This window comes from Ictidomys tridecemlineatus, chromosome 3 (genome assembly GCF_052094955.1).
Source record: "Ictidomys tridecemlineatus isolate mIctTri1 chromosome 3, mIctTri1.hap1, whole genome shotgun sequence".
Taxonomy (NCBI): Eukaryota; Metazoa; Chordata; class Mammalia; order Rodentia; family Sciuridae; genus Ictidomys; species Ictidomys tridecemlineatus.
This window is the reverse complement of record NC_135479.1, coordinates 120,009,867-120,033,008: the sequence shown is the minus strand read 5'-3', so window position 1 is coordinate 120,033,008 and position 23,142 is coordinate 120,009,867. Positions and strand designations below refer to the sequence as shown.

Genomic DNA, 23,142 nt, shown 5'->3' with positions numbered 1-23,142 from the left:
CTTGGTTATGAAAGCTCCAAGAAACTAATAAGGATGAATCTATATCAATATATTGTGGCATGGCCAAGGCACTAATGCATTATGAAAGATGGTTGGGAGAAACCCTAAATCTTCAATTAGCATCTTTACAATTAGGAAGAAAATAAGAGTACAAACAACTTCATGTGGCATTACTCTCCTAGCTAACTTGAGAATGATGAAGCAGTACGTGTTTAAAGGAAAGGTTATGCTGTTCATGGTCCCAAAAGAGATGTTCACTACAAATGAGAAGCTTGTTAAGCCAAAAAAGGAGGGGGCAGTGACATAATCAAGGCAGCTGATTAGGAGGTAGGTCTTCAAGGAGTTTATGAGACAAAATGGTGAGGGAAAAGGTGACAAAAATCTAGATATGAAGGAATAGTGAATGGCCTGAATGAGGGAGCAAGTATTAAAAATTAACTGACAGTCATAAACCAGAGTTTAAGGGGGAAGATTGAACTTAGAAACTAAATGAACCTCTTAAAAGTAGTGTTTAGAAGAACTGAATGGAGTGTGAAGAAGAAAATTTAAAAAATAAAATAAAATCAACATTTTTAGGAATTAAAACTTGAGTGGATGGGTTTAGGACTATGTTTTGGGTAGGTGGTATTACTAGAAGTCTGGGTTCTGAATTAAAAGTATGTTATTATACAGACAAACTTTTATAATTGGATTCTATTTGGAACCAAACTATGGACGATTCCAGGATCTGACCCTGACTATTACAATGGAAGAAAAGCCTTTGGGACATGGTCATTTCATGCTCCATCGAGGCACAGTGGTTTGTAGGACGGTAAGACCTACTCTCTGCTGAAATTCCTCTCTTTCTACTATTTGACAGCTAACATGTCACATCTTGTTTCTTCCCCAGATCATCCTTGAGATTTACTTTATCTAAAGTATGTGTATCTGTACTGCATAAAGTATCTAAAAATCTATGGCAATTTTCAGAAAGATATATGTATATATGTGTGTATATATATTTAATCTTAGGAAAATAAAAATAATTAAAATTTTAAGTGAATCACTGTTTGATTTGGCTCAGATACCCTATTGCCAACAGAAATCACTTGACACAGAGCCTTGGCTTCCTGTTATTGCCATTTATTTGTTTATTCTTATGCTTGGATGCTCTAAAGAATATATAAATACATTGAGCCCTGTGGATTATATCTGGTTTTAACACATAACATAGTGTTCTGCACAGAGTTGGTGCTCAATTAAATTTAATTGATGATGATTATTAATATTTATAAAGAATGAGAAAGACTAAATTTCTTTCCTTTTGCCATAATATATGTGTCCCTTTCCCTTTTTCACCTATTGAAATATTTTTCAAAAACATAAAGTGGTCTAAGAAATGCTTTTGAGAAATCTCCAAGTCTGTGTGTCTGACGTCCTTTTAACATCTGAGTTGAATCTTGTGTGTATAATAAGTTAAATTCCATTTTTCATTTTGAGAAAAAATGCTTTATGTTTTATGTGAAAACACAGGTAGAATCCAATAATAAAACAGATAAAATAGAGATGTCATCAATGGAATTTAGATTTCAGGAATCTCTATCTTCTACCTCCAAAGTAGCCCATCCACCCACCCTACCCAAATTGAAGTGTCATTTTTTTTTTCCTGTGGAACCTCCTAAAAAATGATATCAGAGAATGATAGAGTGCAATATGGTATGAGTCTATTTTTCTGTTGCCTTACAGGTTAATCATAGTGTGGTAACAGCACAAGCTATTTTGAAAAGGTGGCATGCCCACTAGACAGAGACATTAATCATACCCTGGGTCTCTTAACAACCTGCACCCCCCCCCATCCCTAAGCACACACATATACCTTTGTTCAGCAATAAAAGCAAATACCTATAATTTTAAAATTATGTCCTTAGAATCATTAAACCCTGATTTATGTACACTTTGAGCTCTGATTCTTTCATCAACCCCTTCTCCCACCTTCTTAGACACTGCTATGACCTTGTTGAAGGAGTTCTATGTACTATTTCCTTGCAGTAGTTTGAAACAATATAATGGGACTTTCATAAGGCAATCTTTGACACCTGTCAAGCTGGTTGTCACACATTTTCTATTTTTCAGTTTCAACACTTCAAATGCTTCAAAGCTTGAAGTTCAGACTTTAAAATATGCATATGCACAAAGATCCATACTTTGATAAACTTAACATAGACTCCTTTATGAATGCAATCTTGGTCTCAATTATTAAATTAATTACAAATTTGTAATTTCTTATAGTAGGCCCTCAAAATTAAAATCTGTGCTATATCATTTCTATTTCTATATCTGGAAGAATACTTAATATCTAAACATAGGCTAACATTCATTACCAAATACAGACTTAAAATTAAATATTCCTTACAAAATATTTCAACATGTCAGCAAATTAATGTTTTATAAGTTAATATAAGAGAAAATCAATTGAAACAACAGGTTTTTAAATGCACACTGACAGCAACAGTAACTTTAAGAACACTCTGATCTTCGCCATAAAGGTTCTAAAACGTACCTCTATCAGGAAATTCATTTTCTCTATACATCAAGGGGCTTAAAATATTTATTCTTTAACCCAAACCTTATACCTAGGAATTTATTCCACAACTAGGCACAAGAATGAAAATTGAGTCTAAAATGTTCAGTAAAAGAGTGTTTGTAATAAAATGCAAGCAAACTTTATAATACAGTAGGTGAATAGTCACATAAATTATGATAAAATCATATAATGGACTATTATGTTTTAAAATAACATGGAAAATATATTAACATTATTTAGAATAAATAAATAGGAATGCCATGAATAAAACATGATCTAAATTTGATTAAAGAAAGAAAAAGAGAAACGAAAAAAAGGATTGTGTAAGCACATAGTAACTATGATCCAAATATTAATAATAGCTTAAAACACTTGGACCCAGAACTTATTCCTAGGAATTTATTCTAGAACTAGGCACAAGAATTAAAATTGAGTCTAAAATGTTCAGTAAAATATTACAATAAAAATGCAAGCTAGCATTCATTTGATATAATTTGACCAGTGCAAAATTACTAATAACTATGTTTCAAGTAAAGAGTACAACTACTTAGTTTCTGGCATAATATTTTATTTATATTATACTACATAATATAATAAGCTTTTCTTTGTAAGGTTTAACTATTACTACCAATACATTAAGAAACCTGGATTAATTTAGCTGAATTCTTAGCCAATATTCCCTAATTCCTTTCCACTATTTTAGTTAGAATTTATGTCTGTTTCCCATTAAGATTTTAACATGTAAATTTTAGGATCCTCTGTTGAAAATATCTGAAGATAAGTCTTTTCTCAAAAATTTTGGTATGCATAAACACAATTTGTGATTATAACATATACCTGTATCATAAACTTTTCTCAGTAGTACATGCCATAATCTCTGAAATGGAGTTTACAACAAGGGGTAGTTGCATATGTGTGTAATCCCAGCGGTTGGGAGACTGAAGCAGAAGAATCAGGAGTTCAAAGTCAGACTCAGAGCCAGGCCCAAAGCAATTTATTGGAACTCTGTCTCAAAATTAAAAAAAAAAAAAAATGGCTGGGGATGTGGCTCATTGTTTGAGTGCCCGTGGGTTTAATGTCTACTATATAGGAAAAATAAATAAAAACAGGGTTTATAGCAATGAGTTTGCACTTGAAGCTTGCCCAGAGTTTGTTCACAGTTCAATTATGCATTCTTTGGTTAGAAAGTCTCCTAAAATCAGTTCTTGCTAATAACACACTTCCTAAATACTGTGCCTACGAGTCTTCATTTAATTTTTTTTTTTACTTATTTTTATTCCATTCTAAGATTGATAATTTGGAACACATTTTCAAGTATGTCCTGGATATTATTTGTTGTACTAAGTACCCCATAACTTCAAGGTCATTAAGCCACACCTTTTAAAACCCAGGTTAGAACCACACCCAACTGAGATTGCAGTGACCCTGTGATAATTGATTCAGGTATCTAGATTTTTTAACAACAAATCTTAGGTAACAGACTCAGAAAACCTGAGCAGAATTACTTAAGACTATGTAATCTTCCTACCAGGACATTCTGTCATTTGGCATACCTATAGTTTAGAGTACAGGCATTTCTTATTTCCAAAGTCTTTGATTCTAAATCAACAGAAGTGTTCAGTCTAAGTCTGTGACCCTCCTTCCAGATATCAAGTTGTAGTTACCCTGAGCTCTGAAGTTCCAAAGTTCCCAGACTGAGCAGCCCTCTTTTCCAGGTTCATACTCTTGGGGGAAGACTGTTGCTCTGGGTGTAACACAAAGCTCAAGGAGAAGGTGAGAAGCAGCTATTTGTGGGGGTTATGGACTGTATACCAAAGGGCAAACTGAGGTGTCCACACATACTATATGAAGCCCCTCAAAGTATGTGACAGAGGGAAGGGCAGGCAGAAAAAAAAAAAAAAGAGGCTCAAGAGTCTCTTTTATTTTATTTATTTATTTTTATCACATATTAGCATGGAATTCTCAGGGGTCTGAGATCATGAAATCCTAGCCCAACCTTCCCACTCATATTAAATAATAATTCTTCAAATTAGGAGGACAGAAAATATTATATTTGACAGTTTTTAGCTTCATTTATAAAATTTAAACATTCAGTATTTAGCCATGTTTTATGTTGGTAGGCCTCCATTTGTACTGTTGCTTCAATATCCTGCAAAGGCAGAAGGCCAATTTTTATTACCTGTGAGTAAATTAAAACATGTCAGTGGATATACACTGAGTTTTAGGGTCAACCGAAAAATTGAAAATGGAGATGTTGGGCATGGTGGTGCTCTCCTGAAATCTAAGGGCTATGGTGGCTGAGACTGGAGGATTGCAAATTCAAAGCCAGCCTCAGCAATTTAGCAAAGTGTAATGGTTAATTTGAATTGTCACTCGATTGAATTAAGAGATGCCCCATGATTAAGAGACTTATGGGTGTGTCAATGAGTGTGTGTCTAGGAATGATTGGAATGTGGGAGAGCCAACTGAAATGGAGACCCTCCCAGGGTGTGGGCAACACCAGCCAATATGATGATGGCTTAGATGGAATAAAAATTGGAAGAAGAAAGAAGCACCAGCAGGTGCAAGCTTCATTCTTCTTGAACAGGTTCTTGATTGCTGCTGGGACCCTCTGAGGATATAGATATTCTGAGGATATAGGATATAGGATATAGGGCTCTGGCTTCTTCTGTTTCAAAGCAGACTCTGCCAGTGATTTCCCAGAAGCCTTTGGTCTCCAACTAGGGTAACACTGTCGATCTCTCTTGTTCTGGGGCTTCAGCCTCTTGGGCTGGTTCTTCTAGTTCTCCAGCCTGCAGATTGCCAGCTTTTGGTCATGTAAGCCAACATAATAAATTCCCTTTTTATAAATATACTTCCTGATGATTCTGTTCCTCTAGAGAACCCTAATACACAAGGACATAAGCAAATTGGGGAGATCTTGTTTCAAAATTCGAAAAAAGGCCAGGGATGTGGCTCAGTAGTTAAGTTCCCCTTATCCAATCACTGATAGAAAAGGAAAAATAACCTGAAAGTAGAGAAAATGGGGGAGGAGGATGCATAAAATAACACAGAGAAAGCTAATAAAGAAGTAAAGTACATGCAGAGCAAGATCACATGTGCAGAAAAGGTGCAATCAGTCAAAGAGGAGAGAGAAAGAGAGAAAGAGAAAAGGTGTGAAAAGATACAAGAAGACAAATAAAACTTACAGTATAGGAGTTTAGAAGAGACTGAGTTTGGAGAACTAAATCTGCAGTGAATTCTTTTTAACTGGTTCTACCAATGTAATAAATCTCTTTGAAGTTGTATTTATTTTATCAGAAATAATAGATTAAAATAGTGATTAATGCTATAAAAGTTAATGAATCAGTAAGTTTTTTCAATCAGCCAATTGAAGGGATCTGTGCCACGCACATCTGCAACCAAGGAAGCTTCTGATCTCACTTTGGCCACTTGGATGTTTAAAATCTGAAATTGGTGAGAGTCTTTCAGTCAGTGATAGTTGATGTGCTTCATACAGGACTTAGGAAATGTGGCCATAAAGAGATGCAAGTGCCTAGTATTAACAATACAGATTTCCTTTTAATTCAGATTCTTTATATAGTTTTCCCTTGACATACACAGGGAATTATTTCCAGGATCTCCATGGACAACAAAATCCTTGGATGCTCTACTCCTTTGTATAAAATGATGTGACATTAGTATATAACCTACACACATCCTCTGGTATACATTAAATCATCTCTAGAGCACTTATAATACTTAGTAAAATACAAATGCTATGTAAATGCATGTTCTACAATATTGTGTAAGGAATAATGACAAAAACTTCTATATATGTTCAACAAAGATCATTCTTTTTAAACACATTGATCCCTTGCTGGTTAGATACTCATGCAGAACCTGAGGTCACTGAGGATCAACTATATGCATTAACTGTCATAAATTAGAAATTATCTCAAATATGCAGCACATGTGAAATTTCCCACTCTGATAAGAATGGTCAATAAAAATTTAAAAACACAGTACTTATTTAAAGAAGAACTAAAGATGACCTTGTACATAAAGATATGTTTTTTTTCTCCACTATTTTTGCCCAATTCCCATTACTATATAAACACTACGCTATTTTGGACTTAAAATGGTTTTCACTGATAAGAGAAAACTGGGTCAGTATAATTTCAAGGCTAGAGCTTGTGACAAGAGACCGCAGAAATCAAAATATTAATGCTTTGTCCTCATTCAGCAGAATTCTTTCTATTCATTTAAAATCACAGGGACAGAAGCATAATGAGAGGAGACCAATGACAACTCCATCCCTCAAGACTTGTACCAAAGCCAGATAGATCCCTCATGAGGAAGCAGCAGTGACCTTCATAAGCCAAGTGGCCCTGGCTTCTAATGATCTATTTTTTTGTTTTTTGACATGAGACTTTAGAAATATCATATATTTCTTTCTATTTTGTACAGAGACATGTGATTATCTTTAAAAATACAAAATTATAAGCTTCTGGGTCTATAAGCTGTAAAATAGGCATAGAGAAGCTGCAATTCTAAATGCAAATAAAATAAAATGGCAAAGTTGTGAAGTGTAGGGAATGGCAAGGCAATTCCTCCACGGTCCGTAGTCACCATCCACAGCTGCCCAGCTCCAGATCTGCCATTTCCTCTGGAGTTTATTATTAGAGCATATGGGTACCAAAACTGCTCTTAACATTTTAATTACACATTTTAAAAATCATCTAAATTAGTTCCCCAAGTACTTTTAGATCTAAGAATATTCTACTCAAAGAAGTGTGGATTATCATTGAAATTAGAAGACATGAACTTGTCCATCTCCTCATCTTATAAAATTAACTCCAAAATGAAATTAGGAAATACGGATGGAATAAATGCAACATATTAAAGCTGTTAGCCTTTATGCTGTATGGACAATTACCGAGGAAGGAAGAGATATGCAAAACCATAATCACATCTTTATTTCTTAAATGTAGGAAACTAAATACTCAAGTTTAGAATATCTTGATTTTAGCATGACTTTTTTTTTCTATAATGTATTTAGCCCATTCACTTACATTTATTTGAAATGCAAACTTTGGGAAGATTCAAATCAAACTTATAGACTTTATTTCATGAAGAATGAATAAATTACTATAAGGAAACATTAATATCAATCCTTGCCATTATGTATGAATTATAGCCTCAGTTGACCCATTTACAGTTATTTCTTTCCTTGGAACATGATGGAAGTTGAAACATTTAGTACCTTTGTACATAAAACAAGGAAAAATAGAATTAAAAATCATAGAATTATGCAGCTTTATGGATGCGGAGAGAGATGGAAAACATTTTATTACCACTTTATTTTACCTAGAAAATTTTGAGAACCAGCAGAATAGGAGAAATAGACCAGAAATCTGTGATAGAATGCTGAGTCTGAAATTTGATTTTACCACATAATAAATAAGTGATGTTGGCCAAGTCAATCTGCCTTATGCCTCAATTTCCTCATCATGGTAATACCAGCACTGTCCTCAAATATGCTAGATCTAAGCACAAGAATTAAATCAAGAATTATTATGTTAAAGAATTTAAAATACGACAATGCCATCACACGTTATGAATATTTGTAAAATATGATTTTCCTTGATATTACATCTGTCACTTCCCTGCACATTAGAAATTCTCTTACCCAATATGTATGTTCATTATTCGCTTGTACATTATTTGTTTTGAATGATCAATAAAAAAGAAACCAAACATGTAAAATATATTTTCATTAAAAACCTGTGAGTGCATATTAATTGGCCAATATTTTGATGTGAAACCAATGCCCTTTCTCTGAACACTATCTTATTAAGTAAAATTTCACTAATTTCTTTCCTGCCTTATTATGTATTATCTACCTATCAAGTTGCCTTTTATTTAAAGTGAAACTTTTAATTGTAAAGTAAATTGAGTAGAGAATGCATCTAGGCTGCTACTAATTACCCCAGATTTTTGAGAGTTGTATGCTATTCTCTGCATCAATTTAGCAGCTCACTTTTTAGACAGCTATCAATATAGGTTTCTTTGAAGTAATTTTTCTCATATTCACATTTCTCAAGTTTATGTAACAATTAAATTACCTAGTCATGTATAAGAAAATAGAAGGGCATATATAGATCTAAGAATATCACTATCTCCCAGCGAGCATACCACTTAATCTAAGAAAACATAAGTGTGCAAATATTTAGAAAGCATACTTCCATAAAGTATGAGTATGCTTTAAAGGAATAATTGTTAGTTAATCCTACAAGTTGTGTATGTGGAAGTCAGTTAATCAACTTCTGTTGTACTTAGTGTATGTGATTGTTTATATATCTGAGTCCCAAATCTAGTCTATGACCATGCAAAGGAATGGGCTTTCCCTCCACGCTATGTTTCATTCATTTCTGTTCTTCTATTCTAGTGCCTGGATTGCATAAAGTGCTTAATAACTGCTGGCTAAAGAAATGAATGGGTTTGAATTAATAAATATCTGAATAAATCATTTGAGAGTTGCCTTCCCTGAGTATTGCCAAATTTGTAACACAGTCTATCAGTAAACCCTTTTGCAAGTACTATTAAAGCTATCAGAAACTTCATTATAAAACAGGTTCCATTGTAATGGCAATGATCACAATTAGTTCCTGAAAACAGTATTAGTGTTAAAATGTAGTAATAATATATCTACATACATATGAATATATATGTGTATACATATGTACTCTGACCCGATGATGATAGTCGTTCAGAATAAATGTTCTTATTTAGAATTCCAAGCAGGGATAACTGATATGGGAAATCTGTCTTTCTTGCAGTCATTTCAAAATATTAGGCAATTTGAAGTATGATCTTCTGAATTATCCATCTGAGTCTTAAGAGTTTTTCCAGTCTTTGTTGTTTTTTTTTCAATATCTGTCTCATATTTCAATTTCTTGTGTTTACTCCTCAGGCTTTTGGAAGCATACAGCAACTTTAATAGCACTCCCTCTGTGACAGGCATTTCATATATTGTACAATCAAAGCTTTTCAAGTCTGCTCTATAACTGTTGATTTGTTGATTGGGGTTTAACCTTCTCTTCTAAAAAAAATGCCTCTAAGAAGCAGAATTCTTTGTAGAGCCACAGTTTATGAGAGTGTTATATTTTCTACTTCATGTTGTTTGTCAGGTGGATGAGATGGCAATACCCAAAGATGTCCAGAAAAGACACATACACATTATATAGAATCACAGCTCAAATCCTTGAATAAGAGGTGAAGCCGAACAACATGTCAGATATAAAAATAAAGTAAACTAGCTTAACCAAGTCCATTTCCCCAAATCAGCATTTCTCTAAGTTCAGAGACTATCGAGTGTCTCTTCGATCAAAATTATTTTCATAATAGTGATATTGCATGCCTATTATACTCTCATTCTCACCATATCGTCACAATTATATGAGATACAAAAATCAATTAATATGGATTCAGATTCCACATTGAAATTGACCTTTAGAGAACTAACAATTGCCAATTTTCAGGGTACTATCAAAGAAAAATACCTATTATTATATGAAAAAAATATTAAATCAGATCTTCCTCAAATATTTTTACCAAATGAACATATACGAAAGACTAAATGTAGAAGCAGACATGAAAATTCAGCTGTCCAGTCAGTCAAACACTGTAGTCCCAGCACTTGGGATACTGAAGCAGAAAAATTTCATGGATCCAGGAGTTGGAGACCAACCTGAATGGCATAGCAATATCTCATCTCAAAAGAAAGATAAAGGAAAAAAAAAAGAAAATTCAGCCATTTTGTCATATGCTATATTAAAGAGATTTCAAAGATGAAAAGAAAAGCTACTCTTCTCATTTATTTGTTTTTATCTTGGGAAATAATTCTTCATAAAAATTATTCCTATTAGTTGGTATTACTTTTGATTATGATTTATAGTCACTAAACATTTGTAATAATTTTTAAGTAATTTGAATATTATTGATTTTTAAGTGAAGAATAAATGTTATATGTTATTAACTGTTAGCTTCTGACATGATAAATATTTCTTTATATTATGTAGACAAAAACAATTTTGGGGAAAGAGTCTTTGGTACTCAGAAGGTAAGTGGGTTTTTAGACCAAAAATGGTTGAAAACTCCTCCCTCACATAAAGCAAGTCTGAGCAGAATATAATAATACCATATGTTGTGATACCATGTTGTAAGTAGTTTTCTTAACATCAGTTAAAAAGAAGAGTAATGAGCTACAGAGAATACTAAAGAACCCCTTTTCCTCCTGTTTTCAATTGGCATACTCTGAAATAGAAAAGATAAAATCTCAGTCTTATGTGGCGTTGCATAACTTGTAGCTGCTGTTAGTATGGAACACATTCTATCAGATACTACAGAATATCAGTAGTTCTTATGCAGAGTTAAAAAATAACTGTTTCATTTCCTTAAGTCTTGAGCTTGTAACTGGCTTTTGAACTACTAGTGCCTATTAACATAACAAAGACCAGAGACTAAGTTCCAAACCGAAAATGTAATGAGTGATCTCTAATTCAAGTGAAAAATTATTCTTTTACTTAGAATAAAACATGAAGTATCATATGTCAACCAAGTTACTTTGCTCCAAAATTTACACATGTGTATTGTAGTACTGAATTTCTGCAAAAATGAAATATCATTTTTATCTCATAAAATTACATAGATGTTAAAGTTCAGGTGCATGTGTGCACACACATATTGCTGCTGCTGCTGCTGCATATCTTTTAAAGAATCAGAATTGGCATCAATGTCATCTAGCTTAAAAAAAATGAGTTTCAAAACACCTATTCTATTTGGATTTCTGTCCCTAGTTTATTGAATGATAATGAAACAATTATGCCATGATTTCTGCTATATCAAAGCTATTATACCCTTTTGTCTCATTATTATTTAAATGTTAAATACCCCATTATAGAGGTAAATTGGGTTTAAAATAGAATGTTTCAAGCAGAAGAGCAAAAAATATAAGGTTAAACAGAGTGAGGAAGCAAGCTTCAATTTGTGGTATAAAACTTGCCTGGCATGAATTGATCTTTTGATATACTAAGAAAGGCAGAACCTCTGACATGCCCTATAGAGAATAAATATACTGATCTGGAACAAAAATTATGTGAAACAGCTGCTAAGTGACAGAAGAAATGTGCATTGGACCACCAGCCTGTCATAAATATTGCACTCTTAATCAGAAAGCATCTGTCTTTTCATTTCCTTTTCAGCAATCTCTGCATTGTATTTAATCTGCACAGAATGCTTTTCCTAACAGGTGCAACAGTGTTTACAAATTTAAAACGGTATTTAAATGAAGCTTACAACCAGAGATGTTTCAATTAACAGGGCAATATCTTATGAGAAGGAATCAAATTAACATCTGGCAAATACATAGGTTACTTTGCATTTGTGAAATTTAGTTATTAGAAAATGAGACTATAAGTACCCCCCAAAAGGCAACAATGAGTGCCACTTTAAGTAATCTGGGGCATGTATTTGTATCCAGAGAAACCACGGGGAAAAGTTACAGCTAGGAATGTGGATAGCATAAAATATTGGGACAGATATCATAAAATGTCGACTTCCATTAAAAAATAAAACTAATAATGTCCCACGTGTCCATAAAATGTGGTCTCTAAGCACCAGTTTAGCTTCTCACAGTTCAGTTTTTTCCCGTTATCAGAGTTTACTTGTTGAAACTGAATATACAATAATTCCCCTATCCATAGTTTCTCTTTCATCTCATGGCTTAAATTATCTACAATCCACCACAGTATAGAAATATTTGATCCAAAATTCCAGGGGAAAAAAAACCCGATTTATCAGTTTTTAATTGTGTGCTGTTCTCAGTAACATGATAAAATCCCACACTGTCCTGCTGCTCAATCCTGCCTGGAAAGAAAAATATCCTTTTTTCAAGAATGTCCATACTATATACATTTGTCCCCCAATAGCCACCTCAGTTACCAAGTTCACTGTGACAGTGTCTAAGTGCAAGTATTCAAGTAACCCTTATTTTACTTAATAATTGTCCCAAAATACAAGAGAAGTGATGGTGGCAATTATATTACTGTATATTATTGTGATTATTCAATTACATTATTAATCATTCACCTATGAAGTGAATCATAGGTGTGTATGTGTAGGAAAAAACAGTATATGAAGATTTTAGTACACTATGCCATTTCAGGTATCCACTGGGATCTTGGAATTTCTTCCCCACAGATCACTGTAATAGATCAGTAATTCATTTAGAATACATAATTTTAAATTTTGGTGGTAAAAGATACTACTAGGGATTGAATCTAGGGGTACTCCACCATTGAGCTACATCCCCAGTCCCTTTGTGTGTGTGTGTTCTGTTTTTTGATACAGTGTCTTGCTATATTACTAAGAGTCTCACTTAGTTGCTGGGGCTGACCTAGAAGTTGTGATCCATCTTCCTCAGCCTTCCAAGACATTGGTATTACTGGTGTGTACCTCTGCACTGAGAGGAATACACACAATTTTTAAAGTACAAAGAATTGTAGAAATGTTTTTATAACTTTTACTCAAAATTAGTGCATCAATAATGAGTTCCATTTTTAAAGGGTTCAATCAGGGAATGTAAGTGGCACAAATCTTGTAAAACATGTGGCCCTGTTGGTTGGTCATTGAATTCCCAATTTTTGATACAAACAGGTATTGAGGAAAATATTCTTTTTAACTACACTCTTGGACAAACAGCATGGCAGATTCTTTGATAAAGAACAGGGCAAGCTGGTGAGAAATGCTGTGTCAGTTGATTCTTTCCATGGAGAAATGAAACCCAAGTTTTCCAGATATCTGATTCCCAGTGAAGACCAGGGCAAACAATATGTTGGTGTACTGAATCCTACATTGAGCTTCTAACTTGGAACATTTAGAGCAATTGCTGAAAACAGGAATTCAGTGTTAAACAGATTTGAAGTCAGCTTCTATTCTGGTCTAGTATCTTTTTTAACTCTGAATAAGCTACTTGACTTTAAATTTCACTTAATCCACTGCATAAAAGGAGTTAATAATAATCACTGAGTTGCAGAGAGCTCACAAATATTAAGTGAGAATGTAAGTATAAAATATTCAGCATAGCAAGTATTCAATTAAGTGATAGACATTATTTTTTGTCTAATTTTGCTTTTCATTAGATAGATAGAGAAGTAGAGATCCAGAGTTGTAGGTAACTTGCTAAATGATATGCAGAGATTTGAAAATCAGAGTTCTTGATTCCCAATCTACCAAACTATCTTGCTAAAGATTATCCATAAAAACTATATTTTAAAATGCAAGCAAATTCATAACAGGACTCTAAATTCCTTGCCTGCTTTACTAATTGACAAAGCATAACTATTTTTTGCATCATAGATAAAGCCTTTCAATACTTATAATTCCTCTTAATGGCTGTATACAAATATTTATTATAGGTTAACAAAGAAAGTAAAGGTTAATATCTGTTCTTCAGGGGGTTCACACAAAATTATCTCATCATAAGCAATCATATTTTGAAAGGGACAAATCCATTAAATAATACTCCCCACTAAAGCAATATAAGCAAGGTCATTTGTTATACTGCATAGGGAATTCTATTTTAATTACTTTTTCAGAAACAATAATATAATATAAAATGATCTTGATGATGAGAGCTAGACATTCTGGGTATAATTTGAAAAATAGATTAACTCCTTCAGACTGTTAGAACTTTACTGATTCCAAATCTCCCTATTAGCAAGGCAGAACCCTGAGATGATCCTCATCAAATCCTGCCTTTTCAGCCTGAGAAGTTTTTTTTTTTTTCCTTAACAATGGAAATCTCCTCCCTTGCACTGATGTGTTTTTAATCTAAAAAGTTTAGAAATTCTTTTAATTCAACTATTATGTTGAATCTACAATCACACAATAATTGTGATGATAGCTAAGGTTGATGGGACCTTAATGACAACTCAATGTTAACTAAAACCTTTACATCCAACATCTCATTTCATGGTTACTATATCTCTATAAAGTAGATTCCATAAAAATTCCAAAGTATCAAATTTACAAAAACAATTCTCGAAGATTCTCAGTAACTTGTCTGCTAAGTCCAGAGTCAGGACACTACCAAGATCTTACTAGACGAACCACTTCTAAATTATTGACCTAAAACCCAAACAAAATGAATCAGACACATTGAATAAAGTAATTATTCAACTTGTTAATATGTAAGGAGCTGGATGAGCTGTGATGCAGGGAATAAAGATAGCAAGATAAAAAAATAAATTGAGATAGCAAGCAAAAAAATTAAAAATGGGTAAATTTATTAATACATTGACTTCTTTTTAATGTATATATTTGTTTGCATGAAAGAAACCTGTGCCAATGTATCTCATCTTTAAACAATGGCATATGAAAGTACTATCTTTAAAAAATATATATAAATCATAATAATTACTTTTTATTACCCAGGAATTCAGTTTTTCACAATAGGATTCACCCAGGATGTGTCCCTTAACAGATTTAAGTTGTTGCTCTTGATCATTAGTTATTTACAGGGAAACTCAAGAAAAGTAGGTTGATTGCAGGGACATAAGAATAGATGAATAGATCTTGCTAATAACTGTTAGAAATAATATTTTTGCACAACTGAAGTTGAGCCTATATAAATATAATTTGAACATTCTTTTTCAGAAATATTTATATCTGAAAATAAAATAGACTTTATTTCCTAGTCATTGTTTGTTAATGTAATAATAACCTGAAACAGGCCACTCAAGAAGCTTTCAAAGAATTCCCACTAATGCATTTAAAAAAATGTAAATTAAAGTTAAAATCCCAAAATATCCACATTTAAACAAGAACCAAAAAAAAAAAAAAAAAAACAAACCACAGTTTAGTGTAACATTATTTTGAAAAAGCTTAGAAGGATTGAGTTCAACTAGATAGATCAGCACAGACTTAATTAATGTGAATCTTGCTTTTCTGATATTCTTTGGGAAAAAAGCCTTCCTTTTTCATAAAAAAAGTAGTATCTTTTTAGGCAGGCAAGTTATCGACAAACTTTGGGTAGCTAATCCACAAGACTCACATTAACACAGAGCACATGAAATGCATTTTCCCTTGGGCAAGGAGAGGAGAATCTATTGCCTATGTCATCTGTTTCTGTGAATACTGAAGATTACAATTATGTTTTGATGTTAATCCAACTACTGCAAATTTCTTGTTGTGAAGCACACTGTGAAAATGTGAGTGACAGTATAAATCTTTTTAAATTGAATTCAACACTATTGAAAAGAGCTGATGTTTTCAAATACTATTACAAAGCCTCAGAACAACAAGAATAACACTCTAAATGAAGCCAGTTTCTATAGTGACCTATTTGGTATGAAAGACGAATAGCTATGATAAAATCAAATTCTGCACATCTGCTATATTGTGTGTGTTTTGCATTTTTAGGAACAATCACCTCTAATGCTTTGATGTCCTCATAAGCAAACTGCACGGTGGGAACTCCAAGATGGTTGATGAAATAATCGGCATCACCTTGTATCTGTACAGAGCTGACATTGGTTTCTGGACACTGAGCTCTTCTGGTACAGTTGAACTTATTTTTCTGAAAAACATAGTTTAAATTGTTAACACTTACTGTGCTTTCCAGGTCATCTTTAAGTCAGTGCTACTAAAAATGTGGTCCATGTATTAATATTGTCAATATTAATCAGGAGTATGTTCAACATGCAAATGCTTAAGCTCCACCTCCTACCTAATAGGGTTGGAATGGGAATCTGTGTTGAAATAACTTCCTATGATTCTGATGCTCACTGAAGCATGACTGGCATTGTCTGGTATCAAGATTTGCTTGTTGATGTTGCTTCCAAAGTATTTTTTGTTACAGTTTTATTATGGCTGCAATGACTTCAACTTGAAAATTTTGAAAAGTATGCTATCCTTTTCAAAAATACAGAAGAAATTTTCTCCATTGCTTCTTAAAAATGTTTTCTCAGATGTTTTTAGATTATCTGTCAATAACTACAATCAGTCGTAGAGAACCAGCCACAGAGCTAAGCAAAACTCTGAGGGAAATAAAAGATGATAGGCTATTATTTCTCAAAGTTAGAATTGTCTATCTTGTACTACAAGTGATAGAAACTTTAAAAACAAAATTTTAAAAACTAAAAAGAAATGAAGAGTTTTTGTAAGAAGTATTGATTAAAAATGTCTGCTTTAATTAAGTTTCCAAAGATGTAGAACCTTTCTGAGATTAGTTGTCTCAAAGATGCAATGTGGAAGAATAGCAATCTCCTGGGAAGCTACTTTTGAGGAAAGTTTGCCAATAAGAATAAGAACATCTCACATTTAATACCAGGCATAACGTATGTGCTCATTACATTTGCCATTAAATCAAGATATTGACTCTTCAACCTCTTGTGCTTCTTTGATATAATATAATTTCAAAAATACTTTTAAATATAACATAAAAAAACTTAAAAACATGCAGTTTAACCTTAAGAAAATTAGTTATTCCAACTTTTTTTTTTCAGTTCTAGTGCTGGGTATTTTAAACATATAATGGTTCAATACTTATTCAATTTTCTTTAAGGCCATGATAGAAAGATCTTTGCAACAAAGGTAAAATCAATTAAAATAGTACGGCAGCATGAGTGTTTGTATACATGCAAGGTTTTAGCTTAATGTTATTTCCAAACATATAGGGTAATTAAGCAGTTTGGAAATACAATGTTTTTCCATACATTCTGATGTAGCAGCCTAATGCTTTTTATGATGGATGACTCCACTAATTGGCTTTTTTTCAGAGCCTAGTTTTCTGAAATGGTAGTGTATCAGTCAGCTTTTCATTGCTATGACCATAATACCAGACAAGAAAACATTAGAAGAATAAAAGTTTATTCTGGATTGATGATTTCTGAGGTTCAGTCCATAGGCTGAGGACTCCATTGTTATGGGCCTGAGATGAGGCAGAACATCACGGTGGGAAGGCCTAGTGGAGGAGAGATGCTGATATCATGGCAGCCAGGATTCAGAAAGCAAGTAAGGAGCCAGTGGCAAAATATACCTCCCAAGGGCACCCCCTGCCCTGTGACTACTTCCTCTAACCATGCCCCACCTGCCATAGCTACCACCCAGTAATCCATTCAAGTTATTAATCCATTACATAGATTAATCAACTGATTAGGTTGCAGCTCCCCTAATCTAATGATTTCACCTCTGAACATTCTGAACCTTTCAGCATTAATTTTTTCAAGGGGACATCTCCTATTCTAACCATAACAGAAAGTTAATATACTTTAACTCCTTGATTTATTCTGGATAGTTTTAGACTCCTGGAGATTTATAACAACCAGGACAGTTTAAGAAGGATCTTGAATATGCTCAAAGAAGATACACTCTTAAGTATTAGATCATGAAATGCAAATAAATTACTTAATATCATATAAAAAATCCTAAATATTATTTAGAGATCTAGGTGTTGAAAAACAGCACCTTCTGAAGGTATTCATTTAGCAAGAATAAATTCTTTTTCCCATAGTTGCATTTGAAAATCTTGGGCAGGCAAGATATTCCCCAGTGCCCAATCACCAGTCTCATTTTCACCTTGCTCCACTCATTTGAATATTCTGAAAGGTGGTCAGGGACATCTGAATTTGTGAAAAATAAAGTGTTGAACAATTTTATGCCATGATTAAAATTTTTTAGAATCTGGCATTTACTTTTGCTAAATGCCTACCCAATGAAATTAAAAATCATTATTTAAGTAGTTTACATTCTCTCTACCGTAAGGACATCTATGTCTTTTTAAGATAGTATATGCACTGTACTCAATATCAATTAAAATAAAAATTTGGCTTTTATTTCATTTTGCATACACAACTCTCAAGATCCAATTCAACTCTTAGCTGCATTCATTCCTTACATAGAATTTTTTATTTCTTAACAGAAGAGTGACACAAACTAAAAATTGATAATTTTGAGTTCTAGTATTTGTGTCTACTAAATTATTAATTTAAAAAACAAATATGATATTTAAGTAAAATGTTCTCCATTATTTTTACTCAATCATCATTGTTTTATGTTAGTTGACCTCTGGGGGAAAAAAAAAACAGTGTTAGCCTCTCATATAAGCAAGTTCCTGAATTATACAAATGAACCCATTCCAATCCATCTTTGTTTGTTCTAACAACTAGATTGATACAGTTCTGGTTTATCTTCAGTGTTGTTTTAGCCCAGGGCATTCTTTTTGAAGACATTACTGATCCTCTTCTAGTCTTTTTGTTTTTGCCCTGGCTACTTACATTGTATAACTTTCATATTTCCATCACATTCCACTTCCATGGTTTCTTCCAGTTACAGCCTTATTTGTACATTGTATTTTTCAGGCACATCAAGAAGGCCATCTCAAACATTACCTTCATTAATTCTGTCCCTGCATTCTCTCCCACACTCTGGTTTGCTCTATTTTACCCATCTGTTGAAACTTCTGTCTCGTCACCTTTGCCATATGATAAACTCCTAATGAAGATGTTGACAGAGACAGTGTCATCTTTTGTCAAAATTCTATGTTGAAGTTTAAGATCTGCCAAACTACATGTATGGTGCTAAATATGAAATATTTATGGGGGGATATAGTACAAAGGAAGAGGGTTGGGTTGCCCAAGGGATAGCTGGGGCCTAGAGCTTGGAGCGCTTGATTATCAAGCCTCCTGTCAAAATCCACTGAGAGTAAAATCTTTAAGACTGGGGACTTCAGGGACAACATGGTATTCTAAATTGTGTCTCTGGGGTCTACTGCTGATTTGATAAACACAGGGTTTCCCTGAGAACTTTCCTCACCAACCCACAACATTTTTCCTCTTTCTTTCTCAATTCCTGTCCCTTTCTCTCCCCTTCTTTCTTTTCTCTTTATCTCACTTCTTTCTTCTCCTTCTCTCTCTCCCTCTCTCTCTCTCTCTCTGTCTCTCTCTCTCTCTCTCTCTCTCTCTCTCTCTCTCTCTCTCTCTCTGTCTCTCTCTCTCCACCTCTTTCTCTACTTCCTACTTTCCCGGTTAATCCAGTATGAGGGAATAAAGCATGTGCTATGGACCTAGAATGTCCCCTAAAGTTTCACGTACTGAAGATTTACTCCCTGGCAAGAGGCACTATTGAGAGGTGGTTGAAACTTTAGGAGATGGAGCCCAGTTAGAGGAAGCAGCTCACTGGGGGAATGCTTTGGAAGGGTGTATCTTGTCCCTGGACCTCTCTTTCTCTCCCTGTATCTTTTTCTGTCTCTGCTTCCCAGACACCATGAGGTAAGCAGCTCTTTTCTGCCACATGCTCCCCACAATGATGATCTGCCTCATCACAGACCCATAGTTTTGAGGCCAAGTGAACATGGACTAAAACCCCTGAAACCATGAGCCAGAGCAAATCTTTTCTCAGCAATTTTGTCACAATGATGGACTAACACAGTATTACCCTGAAACCTGTATTCATTTTGTTTTTGTATTCTTGTTCCTAACTTCAGAGAAAACTAGATAAAAAGTATTTAAATTTGCAAGGTAGAAGCCCACCCAAAGTTATTTTATGTAGGGATATCCTATTAGAGAACATTCCTGTTCTCTTAAGGTTCTAAATACTCATTGTTCATTATTTTATTCTATAAATATTCTCTAAATACTCATTATTCATTACTTTAAAATCTATGCCAGATTCACAGATCCGAGGTGATCCTATGTCTATATTTGACTCTAATATGAATCATCTTTGCACATAGAACTTCAGTGGATTATGATTAATCATACCAAATAATGGACGTTGATCTCCTCAACCCCCATACGAACTAATATCTGTGAGGGAAGTAGAAAGAAATCCTAATTTTCTTCATATTACTAGAAGATAAGTACTGTGGGAGAGGGAAGGTTTGTAACAAATTTGTGCAGGTCAATTAACTTTTTAAATTTATTTACAAGGCTGAGTAAATTCATATTAAGTATTTCATCTAAGGAGTTCAAACTGCTCCATATTTAACATTTGATAACAAGCATTTTTATTCCAGTTCATAAAATAAGCAAGTTCAGGCAAAGACCAGGGTTGTCACTTGTTTAATTTCCCACCACAAGTCTGTTAAAGACCTGAAATGAAATCACCATCTTGATGCTAAGGCTGCATGCTCTTTGCAAGCATACTTTTAATCTGCAAGGCAAAAACCTCATAGTAAACCTCATAAAAAAACAAAATAAAGAAATTAAATCAACATTTACATTAGTTGGATAGTGATGCCAAGACACAATGGCAAGTTTCTAAAGTATTTAATAATCTGTTTAATAATTTAAATGTCTCATTTCTCCCACACTCTGCTTTTCCCTGCAAACATAAACATTCATTCCACAGGCATAGGAAATCTAAGTTGATTACTTATTCAAACAGCAAAAAAAGTATAACATTCAAAATAAAACAACTACACTCCACACATTAGAGTAAAATTAAATCACTTTCTTTTCTTTTCAGTATTATTCTTATGACTTCAATTATCTAGAAAAGAACTTATTTCACTGGTTTTCCCATTTTTTATAATAATGTTCCATCTGTGATCATGATGACTACATTATTGAAAAAATGATTCTCAATATAGACACTGTGTAAATGTCAACTTAACTAGACAATAAGGCACCAAGATATCTGGTCAAATATCTAGGAGGGTGGTTTTGAATGAGATTAATATTTGATTTGGTAGATAGTAACACATCATCCTCCCTAATATGAATGGCCCTAATCCAGGAAGGTCTGAATAAGAATAAAATAGCCTGATTCCCCATGAGTAAAGGAAGAGTCTTCTTTCCTGCTTTCTTGGAGCTGGAATATTGGTCTATTCCTTTCTTTAGTTCTTGAATTGAATCAGCAACTTATTTTGTTTCTCAAGGCTGCAGGGTTTTGGTCCAGAGCTTATACCATCAGCTTCCCTGATACCCAGGCCTTCAAATTCACACTAGCACTGAATTGGCTCTCCCAGTTCTTCACTTTCTTGGTGCAGATTTTGGGACTGGTCAGCCTCATAATTGCATAATCCAATTCATTTCTCTCCCCCCTCCCTCAAGCCCCCAGTGGGTATACATAGAAAAATATAGATATCAACATATAGTATGTGTAGGGGTATGTGTATGTGTAAATAAATCAACGTGGACTGGTATAACAGAATATTATACACCATGCAAATTAAATAACATACATTTATTTCTCATGACCCTTGAACTTAAAAAGTCCTGTCATGGTAATTTCTGCTGAGGTCTCTCTTCCTAGTTTGCAGAGGATAGTTGTACTCTTATATACTAATATGGCAGAGACAGAGATTCCATGTCAACATTTCTTCTTATAAGGACATTAATCCCATTCCTTTGGGCTCTACCTTCCATAATTACCTCTCTCAGACTCTACTTCCAAATAGTGTTGGGGATTCAGTCTACAATATATGAATTTAGGGATAGCAAAAAACAATTATTAAATACCAATAGATTGCCTGTGAGTTCTGCTACACTGAATAACTAATCCTTAGATATTGGGTTACCTTTGCTTTAAGAAATTTTCAACAAAATCCTGTGAAAAAATGAACTTCTCACTAACAGTAGTAAAGAGAGCTGTATTTTCAGTTCAGAAGTCTATAAACATGATCCTGGGCAATAGATCACATAAACAAGTGAGTATTCATAGAGAAATAAACCTAAATATCCTAAAGCCCTAAGGTTCTTATTCAGGGGTTCACAGAATGAATTCAAAGTATCTATGAACTTACAGGGGTTTATAAAACTATATCCTATTTTTATTTGCTTCTAACTGAAAATTTCACACTTCCTTCAATTATGAAGTATTCCAAATACCTAGTAGTATCTAGCTATACCTGAAGTTTTGTAATCAAATGAAATTCAGTATTTTCATATCTCATTTCATTGTTCTGAATATGTTGAAATAGCCATTAAACTCATTGCTAATTTGAAAAGATGGCAGTTATGAGACATTTTGCTGACTTCTGTTATTTAATTTGTTAAATGTAAGGATCTGTATTTTTCAAAAATGCAAATATTGGGTAACTATAGTTTGGTATAAGTGGTTTCTTTTGTGCTTCTCCATGTTTTAATTTAAGCATTGTAAAAGCATTGTTTCTGAGAAAAGGTTTATGTAAGATTTACTAGCATGCCAAAATTGTCCACAGGAAGGATAGAGTTGGGTGAATCCTCTTGGCAAAATAGCTTCATTTTACAGATTAGAAGATCGAGGCCCTGAAGCAATAATATTTAGATTGAATACTAAATTTTAGATTGAATTTAGATTGAATCACTCTAAATGCAATGCTCTGTCTTCTCTTCCGTGATGTTATATCCAATTACACAGACCACGTTCAGACATCTGAACATTATTCATTTTGAGATTCTACAGGGTCTTTTTGTAATAATTTTAGATCTCCAGATCTGGTTTTAACCAAATGTATATCTGCAGCATAGCTGTAACATTTGCTTAGCTCCTATGTGTATCATGTTGCATTAATTTGTATTTGTATTTTTATGTCAGCAGGCCAATATAATAGC

At 33.6% G+C, this 23,142-nt stretch overlaps 1 protein-coding gene across 4 annotated transcripts in view; it reads right to left on the bottom strand.

The window, feature by feature from the left end:
• Naaladl2 (N-acetylated alpha-linked acidic dipeptidase like 2) overlaps positions 1-23,142 on the bottom strand; it is a 1,184,425-nt gene that overhangs the window by 186,937 nt on the left and 974,346 nt on the right. For all 4 annotated transcript variants that reach the window (XM_078043670.1, XM_078043671.1, XM_078043672.1 and 1 more), the window contains one exon: positions 16,038-16,184. In XM_078043670.1, the coding sequence (XP_077899796.1) occupies positions 16,038-16,184 (147 nt within the window). The remainder of the gene's footprint in view (positions 1-16,037; positions 16,185-23,142) is intronic.